Raw genomic sequence first — 25,359 nt, forward strand, 5'->3', positions numbered from 1 at the left:
CCGAAATATATTGCTAGAATGTTAGATTTTCTCATTTTAAGGAGAAATGTCTTACAACAGTGATCACAAAGTTCCTTCAAATTTATAAAACCGCCTCTTTGAAAGAGTCCTAAAAGAGTACATCCTCTTATTTGTCCTTACATTGCCTTTTTAGAAATAGAATTCAGTTCTGCCATATTCCTGCCATCCAACAATGCCCATCCAACACAACGGATTGAAAACCAACTCCTCCACAGATCTCCTTGACCTCATGGTCATTGTCTTGGTAAGGTTCTTATCTTTTCTGGTCTAGAACATAGTCTCAATCTCCAGTCCTCTATACATACAGTCCATAAGACTTTTACAAAGCACAAATGAGATCATGCCCCTCTCTGCTTAAGATCTTTCACTGTCCACAAAATAAAGAACAGACTCTTTCGCAAGGTATATAAAATGTGACCCTATCTATGCAGACTTTCACATTCCGGTGTCTCCCAAAGTACCATGATGTTCTCTCTCTCCTATTTTTCCTCCTCTTTTCTTGTCTTGCTGGAAAGATCCTAACTATTCTTTTAAGATCAGATGAAAACTGAATTCTTCTGTGACCCCTGCCCTCAGCCCCTGAAGGCTGAGTCTTTTAGTTCCTCTTCTGAGATCCTGCTATTGCTTGTACAGCATCTACCAGTTTTGTTGGATCTATGCTATACTAAAGTTTTCTACTAGTGTCTCTCTTCTCCACACAACAATGGTGAACTCCTTGAGGGCAGAGAGTATGTATTTCTTACTTTGTACCTTCAGTACCCCAGTATGGGCCCTAGGACACAGAAAGTCCATAGTATATATCTATTAGGTAAATGAAGGAAAGAATAAGTGAATGGGAAAAAAGATCAACTCTGGATTGTCACAAGGGTAAGGGGAGGTGATAGTGCCTTCCCTTCTCCTCCTCCGTCCCCTGAGAATAAGTCTGCCTTCTCCAACCAAGCTTCCTTCTTTCTGGCAGCTCATAAGGCTCTGTTTGTCTGCCCCCTTGGCTACATCATGCCCCCAGTGTGATATGGCGATCGGCCAGCTCTAAGTGTGAAGGAGTTAGGAAGGATGGGGGAAAGGGTGGTGATTTCCCTAGTATTCTGCCAAGCTCTGTTCTTACATTCTCTAATAGCTCTCTGGCATTTCCACTATAAGATGGCACACTGAGCACATGTTGCAATCTCCCCTTCCTGCCCCAGATCCTTAGAAATAATAAAAAGGTTTTAATAAAAATCCAGAACCAGGCAAGAAAAGAAGTGGCACGCTAGAAACTCAGGACTGCCTGGTAGCACAGGATTGAAGAAGGAAACCACTGCTGAAAACTGCTTTTCAAAAATGAAAGACATGACGGTAGTGGATACCAAGAGCAGGAGGGGCCCTGAAGTAAATGCCAGCAGGGTATTTGGGCTCTTGCAAGATGAGTAATCACAAGACTGGTGTCCAGGTCTGCATCCCTGCCTTGAACGCTCAGGTCAAGAAATGTGTATGGGTCTGAGAACCCCCGCAGTGGCCAGAGGGCTGACACCAACCAGGCAGATCAGGGAGCCCCAAGCCCAGAAGATCAGCCACTGGCACACCCACCTGGCAGCCCCTCCAGCTCCAGCCCAGCTCACCTAAGAAGAGCTATCTGTGGCCCTTAGCTGAGCAGCACGTACACCCCTCTCCCTCACCAGCAGACGGCAATAAAAGAGCATCCCTGATCAGGATGACAGAGAATCTCAAAGTCAAAAATGAGCTTTCAGCTAGAAATCACCAAACACTGGAGGAATGCTAATGCCAAGAAAGAGTCACCATGTTCAACAAACCGAAGACGTCCTACCAGAGGACAAAGAAACAGAACAGGCAAATCAGAGCTTTAAAATACATATAATCTGTGGGCCTGGGTGGCTCAGTCGGTTGAGTGGCCGACACTTGATTTCAGCTCAGGTCACGATCTCAGAGTCATGGGATTGAGCCCCGAGCTGGCCCCACGCTCAGTGCAGTCTGCTTATTCTTCTCCCTCCTCCTCTCTGCTCCTCTTCCTGCTCTCTCTCCCCTCTAAAAGTAAATAAAATCTTTAAAAACAAACAAATAAATAAATAATAAAATGCATATAATCTATATTCCCTGAGAGATTTAAGAGGATATCGTGCCTGTGAAAAAAGAATCAACTAGAGATCCTGAAGATTAAAGTTGGATTGCTGAAATACAAAGTCAACAGTTGGGCCAAACAGCAGAATGGGCACAACTGGAGAATATATTAGAACAGTAAGACTGAGTTGAGGAATTCAGCCTAAAAAGCGGGAAGGGGGGGCGGGGGGGGGAGATGCAAAGTATGAAGGAAAAATTAAGAAATATGGCAGCAGGGGCACCTGGGTGGCTTAGTCAGTTAAGCGTCCAAGTCTTGATTTTGGCTCAAGTCATGATCTCAGGGTTGTGAGATCAAGCCCCATGTTGGGCTCTGCGCTGGGCATGGAGCCTGCTTAAGATTCTCTCTCGCCCTCTCCCTCTGCCTCACCCCCTCTTCCTCCTGAAAGAAAGAAAGAAAGGAAGGAAAGAAAGATAGATGGCAGATCTAGAAGTTCCAATATTCACGTAATAGGAATTCCACAAAGAGAGAGCACAGAGAACAAAGCATAGAAATTACTCACAGAAACAGAAGAAAACGATTTCTCAGAACTTAAGAAATTCATGAGCCTTCAGATTGAAGATATGGTAAGTACAGAGCAACATAAAGGACAAGAGATCTATATCCTAGCAAAATTCCTGACCAGCCCCTTTCCCCAATCTCAAATGCTTCCAGGGCAAAATAAAAATCAAATGAAAATAGATTATCTTATAAAGGAGTAAGAATCAGATTGACCAATTTTTTTTTTTTATTTGACACAGAGAGAGAGAGAGAGAGACAGCGAGAGAGGGAACACAAGCAGGCGGAGTGGGAGAGGGAGAAGCAGGCTTCCCGCTGAGCAGGGAGCCCGATGCGGGACTCGATCCCAGGACCCTGGGATCATGACCTGAGCTGAAGGCAGACGCTTAACCGACTGAGCCACCCAGGCGTCCCCAGATTTTTTTTAAAGATTTTATTTGTTTATTTGTCAGAGAGAGAGAGAGCACAAACAGGGGGAGCAGCAAAGGGAGAAGCAGGCTCCCCACTGAGCAAGGAGCCTGATGCGGGACTCAATCCCAGGACCCCGGGATCATGACCCAAGCTGAAGGCAGACGCTTAACCGATGAGCCACCCAGGCATCCCATATTGACCAGATTTTTAACAGGCAACAAGAAATGCCAGACAATAGATTTGCTTAGTCTATCACACAACAGCCAATGGTAGAAGCAATCTGTGTGTCCATAATGGATGAACAAAATGTAGTATGTGTATGTGTGTGCATGTGTGTGTGTGTATATACACAATGAAATATTCAGCATTAAAAAGGAATGAAATTCTGATACATTCTACAACATGGATGAACCTTGAAATATTGTACTAAGTAAAATAAGCCAGACAGAGAAGAACAAATATTGTATGATTCCATTTATATGAGGTACCTACACTAGCCAAATCACAGAAACATAAAATAGAACACAGGTTCCCAGAGGTGGGAAAGGAGGTAATGGGAGTTATTCTTTAATGGGTAAGAGTTTCTGTTTAGGGTAATGAAAAAGTTTTAGAAATAGAAGTGGTGATGGTCGTATAATATTGTGAATATACTTAATGCCATTGAGTTGCACACTTGAAAATTATTAACATGGTAAATTTTATGTATATATTAACACAATTTAAACAAAAGAAAAAAAAAGAAGAAACCTGAGACCAATTAATTACCATGGAAGAAATCGTAGTGAGAGTCAAAGATCTGCCTTTAAGAGAGGTAACACACCCAGATGGTTTTACAGGCGAGATCTACCAGCTCTGACAACGTGTTAACGTCCAGAATATATAGAAGCAATAAGAAAGGAATAAATAACTCAATAGACAAAAAGGCGATTATAAACAGGCATTTCAGTAGAAATGCAAACGGCCAATAATCAAAAGAAAACTAGTCTCAGTAGTCACCAGGGAAATGGAAATGAAAGGAACACGATGCTATTTTTCATCCACCAGTTAAATAAAAAAGGAAAACTGACAATATAAAGCATTGCTGAAGGTACGGGGAAGTGGGTACTCACATACTGTGCAGATGGTACTATAAAACAGATAAAGCCTCTTGCGAGGGCAAATGGGCAGTGGTTATTAAAATTTTAATTGCACTTTACCCATGACCCAGAATCTATCTTAGGGAAGTATTTATAGATGTGCGAAAAGGGATAGCTTTTAAAAATCAGAAGCAAACAATCTAGTGATATGAAAATGGTTAAATAATCTGTGGTATGTTATACTACGGAATTCCAGGCATCAATTAAAAAAAACAAGGTAGGGCGCCTGGGTGGCTCAGTCGGTTAAGCATCTGCCTTTGGCTCAGGTCATGATCCCAGGGTCCTGGATCGAGTCCTGCATCGGGCTCCCTCCTCAGTGGGGAGTCTACCTTTCCCTCTGCCCCTCCCCCCCCTTGTGCGCTCTCTCACACGGTGTGCACTCCTCTCTCGCAAAAATAAATAAATAAAATCTTAAAAAAATAAAATTAAAAAAACTTAAAAAATAATAAAAAGAATGAGGTAGGTCTGTACATATCAATGTGGAAAAATCTCTAAAATACATCGCGAGGTTAAAACCAAAAAGTTTCAGAATGAAGCATATGGTGTGAAACCATTTACTTAAAACCAAACAAACCAAAACCACAAACTGAAACTACAGATTTCTGTAAATCACAGATAAAAATCGAGAGGAATCCACATTAAATTGGTAACGGTCACTACCGTCACTGCCTGTAGCACTAGGATCTCAGGGAGAACTAAAGGGGACTTCAGTTCCATCTGTATATTTGACTTTTTTTAAAATAAAGAAAATGTATACCTCTATTACTTACATAATTACTTACATGATTAAAAATACAGAAACTTAAGGAAAAAGAGGCCTGTAGTAATCAGGCCTGATTAAGAAGACAGAAATGCTGTTAAGGGCCAGCCCCTTTGTCTCTTCTTTGTTCAAGAAAGGTCAGGATTCGTCAATTTTGATCATCTCTGCCACCTCAGTATTCTCTCTGCTGCTATTTCTAATAGAAAAGACACTGAATTCACTCCCCTCTTATTCTCCTTTAAAATCTTCATCTTCCTTCTAAGCATCAGGCTTTCTTTCTATGACGCTGAATCTGGGATTGAAAGTCGACAGAGGTAGGAAGAAGAGGCTAAGTCATCGTTTTGTCTTATCTTAAGTTCTAGTGGCAAATGAGACTTTCCAAAAACAGCCACACCCACATGCTTTTTTCGTCAATGGGACTTTGACATTCCTCCCACTGAAGGGGTGGGAGAGACTACGTTCCTTCCTCTCTAATCCTGGCTGCCTTGTGATGACGGGAGTGACACTATGTGACTTCCAAGGCCTAGTTCTCTTGGGAGGCTCACTCTTGGGACCCAGCCACCTCACCGTGAGGAAGACCAAGCAGCCCATGGAAGACAACTCAGCTGAGCTCCCAGTGGACAACAAGCACCAACGTGCCAGCCATGAGAGTGAGCCATGGATCCCTCAGGCCCCTCCTGACCCACCCTAGCCGATGCTGCATGGAGCAAAGGTGAGCTGTTCCTGCCGAGGCAGGTTAAATTACATGAGTGAAACACCTCTTGTTATAAGCCTTACTAAGTGTGGTGGTGGCCTGTTATAAGGAAACAGACAACAGGAACAGTTTCCCTCACAAATGTGGACAACCCTTAACTCACCAGCTGCCCCTCCAGTGATGCCAGGCCAGCAACTATCTGACAGAGATTGCTTTAGAAGATATGGTAGGGAGCTGGAAAGGGGTGGAACAGACATCTATACCCCACAGAGTTACATCAGATGACATCTGAGGGTCCTTCTTACAAGAAGATTCTGCAGTGAACATACTGAGCTAAGTGCTGAAGCGCATCCTAGCGCCATCTTTTCCCAAAGCAGAAGACTGTCTTCTCCAATGACCTTTTACCTTTCAGAAAGCTGCCGGATCTGTGGAATTCCCATATACTTGTGGAAGTGCTCCAGAACATTCATCACACCCTGAAGAAGGTTAGCAACTTCTCCATACTGTCTTCGCCTGGTCATGGCTCTGCAAGGAAATAAGAAGCTGAGAATCTAGAAAAACACAAAGGACACAAGATACAGATGTGGAAAAACCTACTCTGGGCTACAAAACAGACTTCAACTCGATGTGGTAACCATTTACTGAGCACTGAGTATATATGGGCTTGCACACTAGAGGTTAAAAAAAAAAAAAGACCTAGCCAAAATTGTCAAAGTAACATCGCTCAGTAAGAGAGACAGAGCCAAGCACACATCTGATACCAAGTGGGATAAACTGAGTTCTAAACAGAAACACACATTATGTGCTATGGGAGGTACAAAAGAATGTGTGGGTGATGGATTCTCATTGGGTGGGGGTAGGGAATGTGGGAAGACTATGGATTTGGGTTGGGTACTATGGGATTAGCAGACTTTTGACAGAAAATAGGGATAGGAATGTTACTGTCTGAGGATTACAGCATATGGGCAAACCAAACACATCTTCCCACGATACAACAAAGGGCATTTATAGGCATTTATATGTTAACTCAAATCTGGAGGTTTTAAGCCAATATTAAGCAACTCTCCCAGATATGTCTACTTTCCCTATTACTAAGGTTAATGAAGCTTAAATAAAAGGATACTAAAAAAAGCAACAGTTACACACACAAGGAAGGTCAAATTATTAGATCTAAATTTTTTATTAGGGTTGGACTTTTAAATTAAATGTGTAATATACGACTTCCCTTAAGAGGCATTAAAAAAAAAAAAAGCCATTTATGAAGACAGTACCAAGTTCAAACCAATGTGTCCGGGTGCTACTGCAGCCTGGTCTGATAGTCTGGTGGCAAGGGACATCTGGAGCATCTGGAGCAAGGAACAAGGAAACTGCTCTTCTAGCCTCCCACTGGCTGGCTCCTATCTCTGATCACTACTCGCAGGAGGACAGACCAGGGTTTGCTGGAGCTCATACAATGCCCGGAGAGACCAGGAAGGGTCTGACCCTGTCCTCCTCCCAGCTTCAGATGCTGCATCTAAATTTCTATGAAGATGTTCTTTCTCTGTCTACATATGAGACTCTACTGAAGCTGGGGCAGGGGGAATTCTCAGCCGTGTCAGAATCTTGCTAGTAAAAGAGGCGTTTGGATTGCTTCTTGTGGTAAATAACCAGCTCTTCCTTTTAATACTACTTCTAACGTCCTCATGCATCATTCCCTACAGCTCCTCTATAAACCAAACAGGATGCTACAGTTTTTGAAAAAGTGGGTTGAAAAAAAAGTGGGATGAATGATAAATCAAGACTTTCTTTTTTTCTTTATTTTCTTGCTTGCTTTCTCTCTCTCTCTCTTTTTTAAAGCCCTATTTCTATACAGAACATCCAACAGCACTGCAACTCAGCCCAACACAAGTAGGAAGACTTGCCAAGGCAGGGGCTATAGGGAGAGATTATGGTCCTGAATGACCTTGCTGGCCTTAATGGTAGACACCTACCACATTTAAATGAGCCATATTCTTGGAATCATGAATCATCCTCCACATGCTATCTGGGTCCCTTCCACACTCACTTGCAACTCACTTCAAACTTTCAGGTGTTTGTTACATTTTGAACACCAGAGGGCACAAAGCCAAATGTAACTAAACACTTGAGACCAATTTGCAGAAGGTGGGGCAGGACAGTGAGCCTTCCCTGGCTGAGGAGTAAAATACCTATGATGCCATTTTCTTTACATGGCACATTCACTTCCTGTGGACTACAAAGAGAAAGCTGACGCTGCTTACTCGAGGGAATCCACGCCACCTGCTAACATGTGCAGGTGGTTCAGCGTTGTGATTGAGGTGGTCAGGTGGCGTTTGGCATGATCTAGCTGCTTAATATCGCGGGTGATTTCTTTAACCTAAGTAGTGAAAAACCACAGGAGAAAAAGGAAGAAGGTTAAGAAAGATGTAAATCCATTTGCAAGTAGCTCCACAAGAAAATAAGGCAAATGAAACAAGGAAAAAACCCTCAGGTTAGCTCCTGGAGAAAATACATACATTCTCATCATGTATAAAATCAAAATACCTTCCAATCAGTCCATTTAAATCTCATCTGGCATTTCTTCAGAAGGCTTTACCCAGGGGTACAAAATCTTCAACTATGAGAACAAAATGAACTTTATTTTTCACCCCAAATGGAGTGATCCAAAAAGCAATTTAGTATGGAGCTTATAGGGTCCAGGAGCCAAGTTTGGCACATCTCCTCTTGAACAAGGTCAGAAAAGTATGCCTTCTGATAGGGGGGCTACCAGGTTCGACACAAAATGGACAGTATTAGTCGGCTAATTCTGTTGAACCGATCTTTATTCATGGAACTAGGGTTTACTGCCCGATCGACAGCAAAGAAAGACTTGCTCTCAAATCTCAAGAAGACTAAAATAACATAACATATGCCTAACATGTACTGTCACAGAGGAGAGGTGAAGTCATCAGGAGCAAGAAGATAATGGGGGAAGTAAAATTCAGACAGTGTTGACCCAGTAGATCCAAGAGAAATAAACTCTGTACCTGGAATACAAGTATATTTCAGTCACTAGAAAAGCACATTCAGTAATGAAGTGGGAACAATTCTCCAACTTTACTAACATCTAGGTAGAATGTTCCACTGAACTGCCTGAGTTCATGTTGACCAAGAAACTTTCTGAAGAGCAATTTGGTTTCCCGGGTTCTTTGATACCTGGAAGGAAGGGAGTGCCCTGGACACTAGGCACAAATATTCTAGTCACTGGAAAGACCTATCTCCCATTAAAAGTGAAAAACTTGGTGGTGAGTTAAGTTCACATGATCTGATTTTTCAGAGTCTGATCACCCCGGGTGAACCCATAAAGTAAAGATTATGACCCTCACAGCTTCGTTCCACACCCACAAACCTGCTAACCTGACCCGATCTGGGCAGTAAAAGTCTCTCTCACGGGGAATACCCCATCAAGCCCACTCTCCCTGTAATTCTCAGGCCATCAAAGTATCTCTATTTCTATTCCCTGGGGGTGGGGGTAGGGGGGTGGGAATAGGTTAAGAACTTCTTCACGGAATAACTGAGCTTAGGGAAAAACAAGATCAGGAGTGGTACAGTGAACTAGTACAGGAGTTTGGTTCTAGAATCTGATAACCCACTTCCAACACTGAAATCATCACCCTCTTCTCTACAGAAAAATCCCTGCACCTCTTATGAGCTTCCTTAGCTCCAGTGCTAACATCAGGAGTCTTTAACTATTGCATGAAAAGTCAGAGTCATCTGTGACTCTACTCATTCCTACATCATTAGTCAGCCACTAAATCCTGAATATTCTTCCTGTGCCTCATCACAAAAACTGTCCCTTCCTACTCATCCTTCAGGCCCTCCCTGGAGCTCTGCACCAGAAGTGACTGGTCTCTCCATTCCCAGTACCTCCCGTCTCCCCATCACATATCCTGTGCTTCCCTAGACAAACCGAGCTCATGCAAAGGATGCTCAGGTCAAAGTCACAGAGATCATTATACAAATAGGATACCCATAGTTAATGTACCTTAACTGTTAGCCAGGGGCAGCCAAAAAATGACAGAACATGACATGGCAGGTTTTGGAGTTAGGCAGCTCTAGGGTTGAATCTCAGCTCTTCCACTCACCAACTTTGTCCTAGAATAAGCTACTTAGCCTGAGTCTCAGTTTCCTCACTTATAAGATGAGTAATCATAGGGGCACCTCGGTGTCTCAGTCAGTTAAGCACCTGCCTTTGGCTCAGGTCATGATCCCAGGGTCCTGGGATCGAGCCCTGCATCAGGCTCCCTGCTCAGCGGGGAGACTGTTTCTCCCTCTCCCTCTGCCCCTCCCCCCTGCTCGTGGTCTTTCTCTCAAATAAATAAATCTTTTTTTAAAAATGATTTTATTTATTTATTTGAGAAAGAGAGAGAAAGCATGAGCAGGGGGAGGGAGAAGCAGGTGTGAGAGCTAAATGAGATTACTTATAAAGGATATCTATGGCATAGTATTTGGTACATTGAAGGAGTACAACAATTATCAGTTCTCTCTTCAGTCCTACCTCTTCTTCCCTTTAGCAAAGCACTAGCCAGGAGAGCAAACTGCTTTAAAATAAAACATCTCGCGGTTCGACGGCCTGTGGATGGTGCTGAGGCAGAGCATCTTTGGGGAAAGAACCACAAATCCAAATCCCTCTCTGATGACATACAGCCTCCCCTCAAAGACTATTTAATTCTGTGACAAAGCACAAATATTAGTATTTTTCCTCTGATGAAAGGGTTCTGTTCCTTTGACCCCTCATTTGGCAGTTAAGGCCCATAACACTGCCTGCCTGGGAAGAACAGGAAGCGCTAACGGTAAGAACAGCAACAACCGATCCTTACTCAGGGGCCGTGGCTGTCACACACGATCTCATTTAATCCCCACAATTCTATGATGTACCCAGACTATTATCTCCATTTTACAGTGATGAAACCAAGGCACAGATGGGTTCAATAACTTGCCACAGCTCGAGGGGCTGGATCCCAACGCAGGCAGCCTGCCTGCAGAGGTCATGCTCTCCACTACTCAGTCAAGCTGCCCGTCCCCCTCCACTCCATATCCTTCCCTATCGTGCCAAATGGCCACTGAAGAGAGCTGCAAGATACACAGAAATGTGACATCAGCTCGGTTCCTGTAGTAAATTAGAAGAGGATATAGGGCGAGAAGACGGTAAGGATTTGGGAGTTTTTGTAACCAAAAGTAGTAGGGGGGAAAATGACATTAGTAATGACTTCAGTCACAAGCCTAGTACTATGCTCAGTGCCCCTCATACATTTAATTCTTCAACAATCCTTTAAGGCAGGTGTGATTGTTCTTATCTTACAGTTGAAGAAACTGGAATTCAGAGACAGTTCAGAGACATGACATTACGTGGTCAGAATGTGAGCACAGGAGCTAACGTTTTATAGTGAATCCCCCCTCCCTCCCATGGAGTAGGAGTGGGGGAGGCTGGATTCTCGGTGAGCAGAGAGGCCTCCTGAGTACATCACCGGGGAACACAAATCTGTCAAGGGGAAACTTAATCAAAACCATAAGCACGTATTGTGGCAGGAGACATCCTCCCTCCCAGATCCTGTACCAGTTTTCACGCTATACCAAGTTACATATCGTATATCTTAACTGAGAAATACATAATATATACAAATGCCAGAGAAAGGAATCCAAAATGACTAGAAAACTATTTTTGGGAAAGAAGAAGGAAACTTTTCCTATTTAAAAACAGGGCTGCAAATGTAGGGCAGCAGGGATGGTGAGTCACGGCATGTCTAGCAGTTCCTCTTGAATCGATCTGGAATGTTCTCACAGGGCTTGCTTTAGAGATGTGGGTGCTGTGGTTGGCAGTGAGTGGGAGAAAAAGCCCAGTAATTAGTATGACTGGACAAGAACCTAACTTCCTCTTCAAGTGCAAAAAAGTTAGGAAGAAACCTAAACTCACCATTTGCTCTGATTTTTCTGCTTTGTCTTTGATATCTTTGATTTTGCCAAAGAGTTGCTGAATAGCTTTCTGGGCCTCTTCAAGTGCCTAGAATAAGAGAAAAACAGAACAAACAAGAAGCAACACAAGACAGTACCAGTCACTACACAATAATCAAGTCTAGTTTCAGAAGAAAACTACCATAAAGCTCTCTTGATTCACTGTACTTACATAGACAATTTTACTGCGCCAAAGCAGTAGACAGACTCTAGGATTTGGATACAGGCAAATACATAGGATTCTTGCCAACCTGAATCATAAAGTTTTAATTTAAAAACGATCTCCTTCCATCTCAGGGATTACATGTTTTTAAAAAAATTTTCATTTTATTTGTTATTATTTTATTTATTAAATTCAATTAACATATAGTGTATTATTATTTTCAGATGTAGAGTTCAGTGATTCATCAGTTGCATATAACACCCAGTGCTCATTACATCATGTGCCCTCCTTAATGCCCATCACCCAGTGACCCCCATCTCCCCACCTTCCTCCCCTCCAGCAACCCTCAGTTTATTTCTTTTTTTTTTTTAATATTTTTATTTATTTATTTGAGAGAGAGAACGAGAGACAGAGAGCATGAGAGGGAGGAGGGTCAGAGGGAGAAGCAGACCCCCTGCTGGGCAGGGAGCCCAATGTGGGACTCGATCCCGGGACTCCAGGATCATGACCTGAGCCGAAGGCAGTTGCTTAACCAACTGAGCCACCCAGGCGTCCCCCTCAGTTTATTTCTTATAGTTAAGAGTGTCTTATGGTTTGTCTCCCTCTCTGATTTCGTCTTATTTTATTCTTCCCTCCCTTAGGGATTACTACATGTTACTGATAACACATAAACAAGACATGCACATTTGTGCCTTTTTGTGCATGTGTATGTACATGCACACATCCATGATAACCGTCAAAGCTTGTACAGAGACACAGGTGGCTACAAGTTGGGAGAAACTATGAATTTAGAAAGTTCTAGAAGGCTGTACTTTCAACCAAATCAATTGTACATGGGGATTCCAGGACTGTGGCAAACCTTAAAGACATTTCTAGTACCCTGTTTGGAAACCTAGGACATGAAGTTAGAAAGGGACACTTAAAGCTAACAGTGCGCCAAATGTTTCTGCTGAAAAACCTAGAAGATGGATGCCATACATGAAAAGTATGATAAGCCACGATCGCTTCTGTGAGTAGGAGAAGCGGTATTTGGGGAGCTGTCAGGGTGCTAAAACCACACACGTGCAGGACATATGTACTTAGAAAAGATGCGGCAGCCAGAAGAACTCATTCTGCATTTCATCAAACACCCTTTATTGATTTTGGATTGAAGAGCGGTCTGTCCTACCCGGGCCTCACAAGCCCTCTCTGAAGGTAATGATAAGGCCAGTGTAAGCCTAGAGCTGTGTGTGGCCCTCTCAGCCTGCACAGGGAAACAGCCAGCCTCCCCGAGAGCTTCCCACAGAAGGAAGAGGAAAGCAGAGCCGAGACGAAGGGAGAAGGACAGAAGCCCTGACAGAATGATTTGGACTTCTGCGTTCAGCTGTACCCAATGAAAAAGCTGCCTCTAGATCCTGAACTCATACGTCTTTTGTACTTTAAAAACATCCCCAAAAAGCAAACTTGGGCTGGCTTCCTCTGCGGCAAATTCCTTCCTTGCTGGAGGCAGGGCTTGTGTCTTCCTTTCCTTCGTAGGTTTCCCAGGCTGTCCACTTCTTCTGATACTGGGAATCCTTGCTGCTGTTGGAGTTCCTTGCCCCGTGTGTGGCTCAATCGCAAACAGGAGTTTCACACGCTGAGCTGTTGCACGTGATTGTGTTACGGCCTCTAAAATGCATGTCCAGGGGCGCCTGGGTGGCTCAGTCGTTAAGCGTCTGCCTTCAGCTCAGGTCATGATCCCAGGGTCCTGAGATCGAGCCCCACATCGGGCTCCCTGCTCCGCGGGAAGTCTGCTTCTCCCTCTCCCATTCTCCCTGCTTATGTTCCCTCTCTCGCTGTGTGTCTCTCTCTGTCAAATAAATAAATTAGATCTCTAAAAAAAAAATAATAAAATAAAATAAAATAAAATGCATGTCCAGAAGGTCCTCTGAGAAGCCGTTCCTTGAGCCCATTGTGGCCGAGTCTGAGGGTACACTATTCCAGCTGCGGCTTGCATCCCTTCCTGGGGCAGGACAGGTCAGTGTGTGTTTTCTCTGCTGGATCACTTCACTTGTATCTACAAAGGTTTGTGAGCAAAGTAGATTTTATACTTGTGATTTCTGCCACCTGGGCACAGGATTTTAATCACCAGAAAGTCTGGTCTTCGAACAACAGCTGGCATTGCTAACAGATCCAAAAATTCCTAACTTGGGAAATGTTACCGAAAAAGCAGGAAACGATCGAAAGACAAGGTGGAATGGAAATGGGTCGCACTGAGCAGCTCCTCTCAATCCCATTCTGCCCCAAGAGGATGCCTCACTCGGCAACCTTCCCTCCTGCTTTCTCATTCTAGGATTCAGGCCCCCGAAACAGCTGTGGTGGTGTGAGGAAGCCCTGTATTTTCCAACCAGCAGGCAGCAGTGAGGCCCGCCTCTGCTGTCTCACTCTGTGTGCACGCTCTCTGGGTATCCGCTCCCTCATCTGCAAAGCGATGATAATGGCGCCTACTTCCATGGTTCTGGGGAAGATTCAATGACATAACAGGTGTAAAAAACTGCACAAGTATTAGGTTTATTTCCAGGGCTCAGGACTACCCAAGCAAATGCATGCCTGCATCTCTGCATAGACACACAAAGACATGCATATAGAATGTCCCCTTGACCATACCTTTCCCTCTCAGCATGACCACGAGGCCTGCCCACTCTCTGACGCTTCCTACCCTAAGCCACTCCCGGAGCGAATCCTCGTCCACTCATTCCACTTCCCCGTCCCCCCAAGAATTCTCTTCTTCATTTCTAATATTCACCTCCTCAAAACCAGCATACAAGCAAGATTCTCGAGTGCTGCTTACTACCATCCCACCCAACTTCAGATTTCCTAAGATTATGACAAACCAAGTTCTAACAAAATTAAAAGGATAAAAAGGAATAAAATATCAAATGTCCATTTACAACCAAAGGAGTGAAATTTCAAAATAAAATGTTCAACACAGCTACTGATAGTGTGCAAACCTTTGTTGTCTCCCATGGCCTAGTTCAAATGCCACTTCTTCCCCTTCCCTCCCAATACCCTCTCCTATAAACACGCGGCACACAGTGGAATCCATTCATCTGGGTGCCTCTGATCCTTTATGCATACTTAACATTTATAATAATTTTTTTGTGAATGTGTCTTTTGGTTGGACCATGACATTCCTAAAAGGCACGGACCGTATCTCATTCATTGTGATTTACTGGCACTGAGGGCAGCACCTAGAATAATACAGTAGGTGCTCAATACATGTTTATTAAGTTGAATTTTAAAATCAATCACGGTACACACACATGCTCCATCTTTACTCTCAGGATAGTCAGGCAACAAACACGTTAGCCACAGTAGTTATGGCTGTACCAGCATTTCAACTGAAGACCTTCTTTCAAGCAACATAATTCAGTTTTGCAATCCTCCCATACTGAAAAATATACCGGGTTAATTAACCTAGGAAATGAGACAAGAAAATGTTTTAACTTACCATGCTATCAAATTTTGTAAAACTGTAGCTAGAGTAGTAAATTACTTATACACACACACACACACACACACACACACATATATACTTCACAAATAACATATATGCGTATACACGTATATATAAAATTGCATCTACCTCAGAACCTTCCATATATTCCTCTCCTTTCCATTTAAGAAAGGCATTTTTCTTTTTTTTAAAGATTTTATTTATTTGACAGACAGACAGCCAGAGAGGGAACACAAGCAGGGGGAGTGGGAGAGAAGAAAAGCAGGCTTCCTGCAGAGCAGGGAGCCTGACACAGGGCCTGATCCCAGGACCCTGGGACCATGACCTGAGCCGAAGGCAGACGTTCAATGACTGAGCCACCCAGGCGCCCCAAGAAAGGCATTTTTCTATGATTGTCTTTGAATAAAAAAACTGTATTTTTAGATTATTTCAGATATCTGTAAACACTAGATTACAATTTTTCCTTCTGAAATAATTGCTAAATCATTGTCTTTTGGCCATGCTGCTCAGGAACTAAAACAAATTTTAATATCCACTTTACTCAATCAATAAACACCATACTAGAGATGCAGGGATAAAAAATGTAATTCCTACTCTCAAGGAGTTTATCCCTAATAAGGCAAATAGAATAATAAACAGTAAAAACATTGAGACATGATAATGATATGTTCAGAATGTTGTGGGAGCCCAGAGAGCCCACTGCCAACACCAGCTTCGTCTGTTTGTTCGTCTGGTAGGAAGAGAGAAAGAGAAGGAAGGAAGGCCCACAAATTCATCCTGAAGAAGATCACAACTTTACATGCTACCATTTAGGCCAGAATGTTTTAAAATAAGAGCAGTAAGAGTAGTGAGTACTTTAAAAATGCTATTTTTCAAATCTATATTCTATCACAAATTCTCACTTCCCAGCCACGCAGGCCTTCGGTGTCTTCACTGTCATTGACTGAAGACAACCTGTATCTGAATCGATACTCTGAACTCCTGTGGCAGTTATAGTCTCAACTGCATTAGTCAGCATTTCATTAATTCATTTCTTCTATCATTCAACAAATATTTATTTCTTTATTTTTAAAAGATTTTATTTGAGAGAGAGAGAGCACAAGCAGGGGGAGGAGCAGAGGGAGAGGGAGAAGCAGAATCCCCGTTGAGCAAGGAGCCCGATGTAGGGCTCAATCCCAGGACTCTGGGACCATGACCTGAGCCAAAGGCAGACGCTGAACCGCCTGAGTCACCCAGGTGCCCCATCAACAAATATTTATTGAACATCTTCCGTGTACCAGATATTCCTCTAAGCACTGAAAACCCAATGGCAGATGAGACAGACATGGTCCTTCTCCCTGTCCTCAAGGAACTTACTCTGAGAAGTGGCAGGTGGGGAGAGATACTGGAAAAACAACTAACTAAAGAAAGAAAGTAGAAAATTTCAGAGAGGGACAGGTGTGTTGGAGGAATTAAGCAGGGTGGTGGGAGAAAGGGAGATGGTGGTCATAGAAGAAAGAACATATGAACTGGGACCTGCAGGATGAGGAAGAGTCAGGATTTTTAGATCTGGAGTAAGAGAATTCCAAGTAGAGAGAAGAGCAAATAAAAGATCCTGATGCAGAAAAAGACCTCGGTGTTTTGAAGGACCAAAAATAAGGCAGTGGATGGCAGGGTTATCAGAGTGTGAAGTGCTAATAATTTGGAGAAGCAGGCAGGCACTGGAGCCTGGGGGGGCCTCAAAGGCCTGGTGAAATCACGGGATTTTGTTCAAAGTGCAAAGAGAAGCCACTGAAGGATTTTAAACAAGGGAATGGCAAATGGTTTGCATGTGTAAAAGACCGCCCTGGTGGCTATGTGGCGGGGGCCGTACAGACGCAGGAATGAAAGAAGAGACTGCTGGGAAGGGCTGCTGTGCTCTAGGTGAGAAACAGGCCAGGTCTAGAGGAGGCCGCCCGCGGTGCTGGGAAGAAGTGGAGTGACTGGGATTTCTAGGAAAATCTGAAGTCCCTGCGGGACTCATTGATGACTGGATGCGGATAATGAGGGAAAGGAAAGAATCAAGGATTACGCCTCGGGCTCTGAGCGCAGCACGGAGTCTGCCCGTCCCTCCCCCTTTGCTCCTACCACCTGCTTGTGCACGCGTGCTTTCTCTCAAATAAATAAATAAAATCTTTTTTTAAAATGTATATAAATTAGGATAGAGAATGCCACTGAATTTGACAACAGGGACGTTGCTGATGACCTTGACAAGAGCAGGTGCAGTGGAGTCGAGGGGATGAAAGTGGAGACGAGTACAGAGCGGGGGCCAGAACACAAAATATTTACTATCGGCTCTTAGCAGGAAAAGTCTGTTGTCCCCTGGGGTAGATTATTGTTTCAAAAAGTGTTTGCTATGAGAAGACAAGAAAAATGGGGCAACAAATGCAATGAAGGGAAGACATTTTGAAGATGAGCGATGCTTGCATGGGCCAAGTGTGGGAATGATTCAACAGAAGAGAAGTTGATTCGGGAGGTTTGGGGGCTGGTAATGGGACAATTAGAGACTAACTTTTTTACAATGTTCTTATATTATTTAGTGTATAAGTATTAGCTCTTGGGGCACCTGGGTGGCTCTGTTGGTTGGGCGTCCAACTCTTGGTTTTGGCTCAGGTCATGATCTCACGGTCATGGGACTGAGCCCCAAGTCAGGCTCTGCACTGAGCTGAGTGTGGAGCCTGCTTGGGATTCTCTCTCTTCTCCCTCCGCCCCTTCCTCCCGACTCACGTGCTCTCTCTCTGTCTCAAAAGAAATGTATTAGCTCTCAAACAGGGCTGTAAATGTCCTTTAGAGTGTAGACCAAGGACACGGCTGGCATTCTTATATCCCCTATAGGTTCAGGCAATCACCCATGCTGGTTGCCAGAAGGACAGGTCCAGTTTATGATTACTGTCTCAGTATCATCATTAGTAGCTCCTTCTCATTCTGAAAAGTGACTCTGGTGATTGATCATCTATATGGTCACATCACCTACAGCGTCTAACCAAAGCTAGAGCAGAGCCGGAACTTGACAAAAACTTGCCAACTGACTAAAACTGTCACGGGGCACTTCTCAGAAGAGCAGCCGTGCTGAGACCACTACTCTGAGCGAGGGGTGCTGACACCCCTGCCTTTCCCTAACCTCAGACACACCTACCAGCAGTGGTTCAAAAACACAGTGCCATGCTTTCTGTAACTGTTATCTATTTGGCAAATATGGAGTCTCATGCCCATGATGCTGCAAGGGGTCAATAAATTCTAAACCCTTCGGAGTCTTCTAAAAAATGACAGGTCATGGTGTAAAAAAGCACTACCTGAAAGGCAACCGCCCACCAGAAAGGACTGACTTTTTGGGGCACAGCTTGCACAGAATTCTGTGATATCGATCATGTCATGCACAGTGATGCTCTAATGGGATTATAAGAACCATCTTCTAGCCAAGTACCCTAAGACACATGACATTCAGCTAAGAAAGGCAAAAAGGACCAAGTTCTACACTTAGATGTAAGGTCTGAAGACATGTGTACGATCCCTACTCAGAGAGTTTCTACCCGAAGTTGTTGTTCTCAATCTGGCATCCTACCAGAACCATCTCTGCTGAAGGTACCACGTTTTTGTTCCAGCAAACAAATAAGACTCACACAATCTTACATTTCAGTCTTAAAGAAAGATAAACTGTTTGCCAGGTTTTTTTTTTTTTTCCGACTGGAATACTTTTGCTTGTTGTAACAATGTACGAAGTTGAGGAAATTTAATATGATTCATTTTCCAGAGTCAACAGGGTTCTCCTGAAGCTCATCCCATTAAGCAGGGCCATTCTCAACACACACCCTAATGTTTGATATCTAATCTCTCATAATCAATCACACAGGAAGAAGAGCGCTTTGTCACTTGGAAGAATCATTAAAGACTTACAAAAGGTGAAGCTTTTATTTTTAAGTAATACTAAAATACTTTTACTACCTGGCTAATCAGAAAATGTACTGAAAGAAAGATTCTGGCACTGTCCCTAGATACTCTTTAAAATAAAATGTGGCTACTTTCCCATTCCAAGCTGTATGTGGATTAAAAACAGAACTAATCACCCAAAAAATGTCTCCTTTCAGTCTACCCTTACCGGAATTTCTAAACTGAGCATAGGAGCGTGGCTACAGCCTGCATTCGAGGGTGTTATTAAGCAGCAGTTACCACAGTGGTCCTCTTTAGAAACTCTAATTCTACCACGGGGAGAGGCAAAGCATCCCACTGAGCTAGCTTAGAAGACTGAGCAGAACCAATTAGGCTATCTCTGTATTTTTGTGCATCATTAACTGTAACCATTATTCTTCATTTTCCTTGCCTCCCGAAGTAGACGCTGATCAGACTACCGAAGCCATGTTAGGTCATGTGCACAGAAGATAAGCAGCATGGAACCTGGCACCATAGACTCCACTGCTTTTTTCTTTCATCTTTAAAAAAAAATTTTTTTTTCCAGAACTGTCGTTTGCCACCTGTGTAGACAGAGGAGCTCTGAGCCAATGGAAATGCCTTGAGAAATTAATATCCCCTTTGGCTCTTAGATGCATGTAATTTTATAGTTTGCTCTATTAGAGAATTATATCGCTTTTATCCTGTGAGTCCACAGGCAGCCTCTAAGAGATCTGAAACCGAGATCCCATTTGTCACCACTGCAGGAAGGAGGAAAAGGTTAATCATTTTCAGAAGAACTGGTATGGCTTTATGTTCCTTGAAAAAATATGGTGCTAATATTCAAGGTTTCTGGGAAGAAAGCCGTATTTTCCCACTATTCTGCTATCATTTCTGTGGTCCAACTTTACATTTGTCTGCCAGTTCCTTTCCTATTGTTTGGAAAAGCAATGCATCATATTAGTAAAAAGCAAGGGTTTTTGAACCAGCAGACTGGGATTTGAGTGTCGGCCTTGCCACTTACTGTGTGATCTCTATCAAGCCACTTTCCTTCTAGGAGGCACAAGCTCACCATTTCTAGAACAGGAGCTCCTACCTCAAAGACATTTTGTTAGGAAGGAATACAGGGCTTATCTGTGAACACCTTTGGAACTGCTTACCCAGTTCCTTCCTTCTGGGAGTCTTCAGAAGAGAGTCTACTGTCTCAGAAGCAGGCCTGGTCCAAGGTGGGCCAAATAGTTTTCTTGTGACTTTCCAGAATAAATTGGCAAAGAGTGTTCATCTCTCTCTGGTGGGAGCCCCAAGATGAAAAGCTAAGCTAGAGAGCAGCAAGTTCCCCAATAAGGGAAGGAGGCTAGTCTCCAGGTAGGGATGATGCAGCCAACACAGGCACAGAGACAGACACAGAAAAATTCTGAGCATTATTTCAACCCCGGGCTTGAACTGTTTGACAAGCTTAGCTGAGACTCTTCCACGGTCTGACTTCAACTTCTTCAAAACAAGGCAAATACAAGAGTATTTGCCTTTCAAATAGTCCCCCTTTTGGCCTAAGCCCACTTGAACTGGGATTTTGTCTTCTGCACCCAAGAGTCCTGACAGAGGCCTCAGCTCATAAAAGGGGCTCACTAAATGGCCATTCATTATTAATATTATTCCCAGATCTCCCAGATGGAGTATGATATTTCAAATGTGACTATCCCTTCAACAGCCAAAAGTTGTCGACCCATCCTTTAGAGTTTGCAAGTAAGCTGGTTAAGTTCAACACCTGCAGGCATATGCAGAAGAATGGCTCATGGATCAGGGAAACTGTACCTTTGAACTATGTTGAAAATGAGACATTCTCCAGGGAAAAAAAAAGTTTCAATCTTTTGTTCACTTCCTCAATAAAAAGTAAGCCTATTATATGTACTTTGCTAGATACTGAGAAGAAAAGATCACTAGATGGGGACCCATGTCTAAAGAGCTTTTAAACATGTAAGAAATAGAAATAACTGTAAGATAATGATACAAAGAGGGTACGAGTAAAGAATGCCAGAATCATTTGGAAAGCAAGGGACATCTACCGGAGGTGGACAGCCGGGGATAAGTAGCCTTTATTTATGGAATGTCCCTTGTTTTGATACTGCCTGCTACCCTTGGCATCGCCAAGAGCTGTTGCTATGGAAACAGGGCGTCGGCAACTGGAGGAGAGGTGCTTGAAGAAGCCACAGCAATAATAACAATGCAGCCCAGTCCCGACAACAGTGCTAAACAGTGGCAGAGGCTAGAGGAGTCTCGCGGCTGTGGATGGCTGCAGGTGCACAGTTTCCCTGTATCCTAGAACATACCAGGTACCTTCCAGGTCTGGCAGAAATTGTCAAATGGCAGATGGGCACCCATGAGATGAGATGAGAATCACTGGTATTAACACTAACTCCTCCACTGCCCGTTCAGAAACCTTAAGTATAAAGGGGTTTTATTTAAAGCACAGATTTCTTTCCAAGTTTGTGAACCAAAAGAATGTAAAAGGCAAAAGGAGTAACTCTCACCTTATTTGTTAAAATGCTCCGTTCCACCTAAGTCACTTTTATTTATGATTTCTGCAAACCACATCCACTGAAAACATGAACCAAAGAGTTCATTTTTATTGTTTTTAGGAGACAAGCCAGAAGTTAAAATCACAAGACGAGAATGGGATACAAATTCAGCAGTGCCCAAACAAGACTAAATATTGACATTTTAAAGTTCTGCTTATATCTGTTATCACTGTAACTTAAAATACGTTAGCCCTGAAATAGCTGGGAGTGGCGAACGCATCTGAGCACAGCTGAAAGCAACAACCCCAAATGGCAATGAGAAGGAAGTGTTTAAACAAACATCTCAGCCAAATAAAAGGTACAGAAATTCAATATTTTTGGAGATGGGACACGCTTCAAGGAACCATTTGTCCAAGTTTAACAAAGGACTGCTTCCCACAAACAGCTCGGACTTCCTGGTTGCCAAGTTAAATTTGAATCCCCCATATTTTACTGCTACTTCTTATTTTAGTCACTTAGAAACTTTCAAATAGATCATGAATCTTCACTCAGAAGAAAACGACCTTTTGTGCTGACATTTGGATGGTCCTTCAGCTGATTTTTGGAGATACCTTCTGTACCAAATGCCCTTTAGGCCACAGACTCCCCCCTCCCCCTTGGGGTTTCATCTGAATGATCTTCTCTTCCTATTTCACTGAACTCTCTCCAATACCCCAGGTGTACACAGACCACACAGCTCTCTCTGCTTATCCTTGAGCTCTTCTTTCAGCCTAGTTTCCTCATCATGCTGAGACGGACCCCGAGGGTTAACCAGGCCACAGTCACGGTCATTGCTAGGATTCCTTAGTGAACCACTTAACCTTTCAGGCTCTGAAGGAGAAAAAGGTGGCTCCCAAATCTGCTTTTAAACTATGTCACTGTTTCAAAAGAGAATTTGGGATGGACAAGTACACAGCATCCTGGGAATCAGAAAATCTGGATCTGTGATTCACTGAGTGTGATTTGGGGCAAGTCACGGAACCCATCTGAGCCTGTTTCTTCACCTGAAAAATGGGGGAGAATAACACCTATATGGCTGATTCACACCTTTGTGAAGATGAAGTAATATGTGCAACAATATTTTGTAGAAGGTAAGATAAATATATTCATGTTGTAGTAAAACACTAACATTATAGATCCAGACAGATGACTCCAAACTTACCTTCTGTCAAAGCAACTCACATGTCTTTGCTTACAGTGAATCAATCAAGAAAGACTTATTAGTCTTATAACAGTTCATTCTTAATTCTAGAGATGAGGGGTAACTACAGGGCTGACAAATGTATTGGAACCTGGGGTGCCTGGGTGGCTCAGTCGGTTAAGCCTCTGCCTTCAGCTCAGGTCATGATTTCAGGGTCCTGGGATCAAGGCCCACATCAGGCTCCCTGCTCAATGGGGAGTCTCCTTCTCCCTCTCCCTCTGCCCCTTCCCCTACTTGTTCTCTCTCTCCCTCTCTCCCCCCGCCAAATAAGTAAGTAAAATCTTTTTAAAAAATGTACTGGAACCTGACCACAAGATGCTATTCCAGTCACCAGAAATCTCCAAAGATCAGAATCTCCAAGTATTCAATGAAAAAAAAAAAGAGTGTAGCACTTGGCCTACCATAAATTATACTACCATATGAGTAACAGTTGGCTATCTGTCCCTACTGTTCTTATGAGACTGAGAACAAGAACAGTTCAGAAGTATGACAAGGAGACAAAGGTGAGTAATCAGGTCTGAGATGGGGTAAAGACCCCTTAGAGTTCACCTCTTCTTCTGCTTTATAAAAGGCAGTATTTGGATCATCAAATTTACCGGTCAGTAAGTACAACTCCAGAAGAAGTGTCCCCCTTCTGGTTGGAGGCCACAATGAGAGTAGCACTAATATGGTTTGCCTAACATCCATATTCTAGGTATCACATACAACACCTAGAGATGAACACAGCGTCTGTTTAGAGTTTACAATACAACATGGAAACAAAAGTCAGAAATCCTGGCATGTGATCCAATACTATATGAAGGATGGTAAGTTTCTTACATGTTTTAGAGCTTTAATCTAGATGACTGTAGAGCACCAAACCAAAGCAGACTAAAAAAAGCATTATCTTTAGTTTTACAAAATTAATCTCCTTCTAGAGGAGACCTCAGAGACCAAATTACAGGAAAGGAAATTTTATAGCTGTATTACAGACTCACAGGGATTTATAAATGGAAAGGATGACAGAGCAACCACACCACTGAACTCATTCTGTTCTAAATTCTGTATTTCCATGGACAAAAAAAGGAAGAGGAAAAAGGAGGTCAGGTTATTACATGAAGACAGAGTTTCAAATTTCCATCCATTATTTAAATGTATCTGAATGACTTAGTACGTTAAGGACCTGGAACCCAGAAAGCTTTGCCCTGTCAGCAATTTTTCTAATGTGCAACCTCAAACTAAGGTGGAACTTTCCTTCCAAAATCACTAACTACTAGCAGTCAAAAGCAAGAGTAACCTGGGTAATAGCCAGAGCAGTTACAGTAGTGACAAATGGCATTTTCCTCTTTAGATGCAGAGACTCTAGTTTAAACCTGTGACTGCCTTTAACATGGAAACAAGCAGATGGCAAAAGTTATGCTTGACCTTCTTGCTTGGCTCCTGAAGAGTGCCAATTTATATGGAGATGGCTCAGAAGAATAATAAACTTCAGTGTTCCTTCTTGGCACACTATTTTCCTAAAACCATTCTCAGTAGTCATGTTGCACACAAGTGGGACTTGATGTGTTTCTAAGGTCAGGGAGGAAAGAGTCCAACTGCTGGACTTGCTAGCTAAAAGAAATAATCTGAGTGGTCTTCCTGGTTGGAGGGGGCAGCATCACTGTTAGTAGGTACTGAACACAAAAACTTATATGACTTTACAGCTAATCTGAAACACACAGTCTCTATGGATTAAATGAAGATAAAATAGGAACGTATGCTTGTCTAGTGGAAAAATAAATCTATTAAAGTTCAGAACAATGTGGGAAAAAATGTGCCCAAAGAAATTAAATATTGAAATGATTAAAAATTACCATATGATCCAGCAATTCAATGCCTAGGTATATACTAAAAGGAACTGAGAGGAGGGACTCAAAGAGATATTTGTATGTCAATGTTCACTGCAGCATTGTTCATGACACCCAAAAGGTGGAAATGACCCGAGTGCCCATGAACAGATGAACAGACACACAAAATGTGGTATATGCACACAGCGGAATATTATTCAGTCATAAAAAAGGAATGACGTTTTTTTGAATATGAATGCAAATCCCAGATTAAAATGCCAGAACTCAGCAATACATTAAAAGGACAATATATAGTGATGCAGCAGGTAGGATTAAATATTAAAAAACAAAACCAAGGGGCACCTGGGTAGCTTAGTAATTGGGCGTCTGCCTTCGGCTCAGGTCATGATCGCAGAGTCCCTGGATGGAGTCCCGCGTCGGGCTCCCTGCTCATCTGCTTCTCCCTCTCCCTCTGCCACCCCCCATGCTCTCTCTTTCACTTTCTCTCACTCTCTCAAATAAATAAAATCTTAAAAAAAAGCAAAACAAAAAGCTAAGCTAATTGATGAGATGGAAAAGCCATATGACTACCAGTAGAAGCTGAAAAGTCATGTGAAAAATTTCTGTATCTGTCTT

The 25,359-nt window shown here is 42.9% G+C and overlaps 1 protein-coding gene across 3 annotated transcripts in view; it reads right to left on the minus strand.

Annotated features, from left to right (window-relative positions):
* VPS53 (VPS53 subunit of GARP complex) overlaps positions 1–25,359 on the minus strand; it is a 140,202-nt gene that overhangs the window by 93,308 nt on the left and 21,535 nt on the right. For 2 of the 3 annotated variants that reach the window (XM_036070925.2, XM_036070924.2), the window contains exons 5-7: positions 11,584–11,670; positions 7,892–8,007; positions 6,039–6,158 (exon numbers count right to left, since the gene is read on the minus strand). In XM_036070925.2, coding sequence (XP_035926818.1) covers positions 6,039–6,158; positions 7,892–8,007; positions 11,584–11,670 — 323 coding nt within the window. The remainder of the gene's footprint in view (positions 1–6,038; positions 6,159–7,891; positions 8,008–11,583; positions 11,671–25,359) is intronic. The other variant, XM_078068093.1, reaches the window with a different exon arrangement.

This window comes from Halichoerus grypus, chromosome 2 (assembly GCF_964656455.1).
Source record: "Halichoerus grypus chromosome 2, mHalGry1.hap1.1, whole genome shotgun sequence".
Taxonomy (NCBI): Eukaryota; Metazoa; Chordata; class Mammalia; order Carnivora; family Phocidae; genus Halichoerus; species Halichoerus grypus.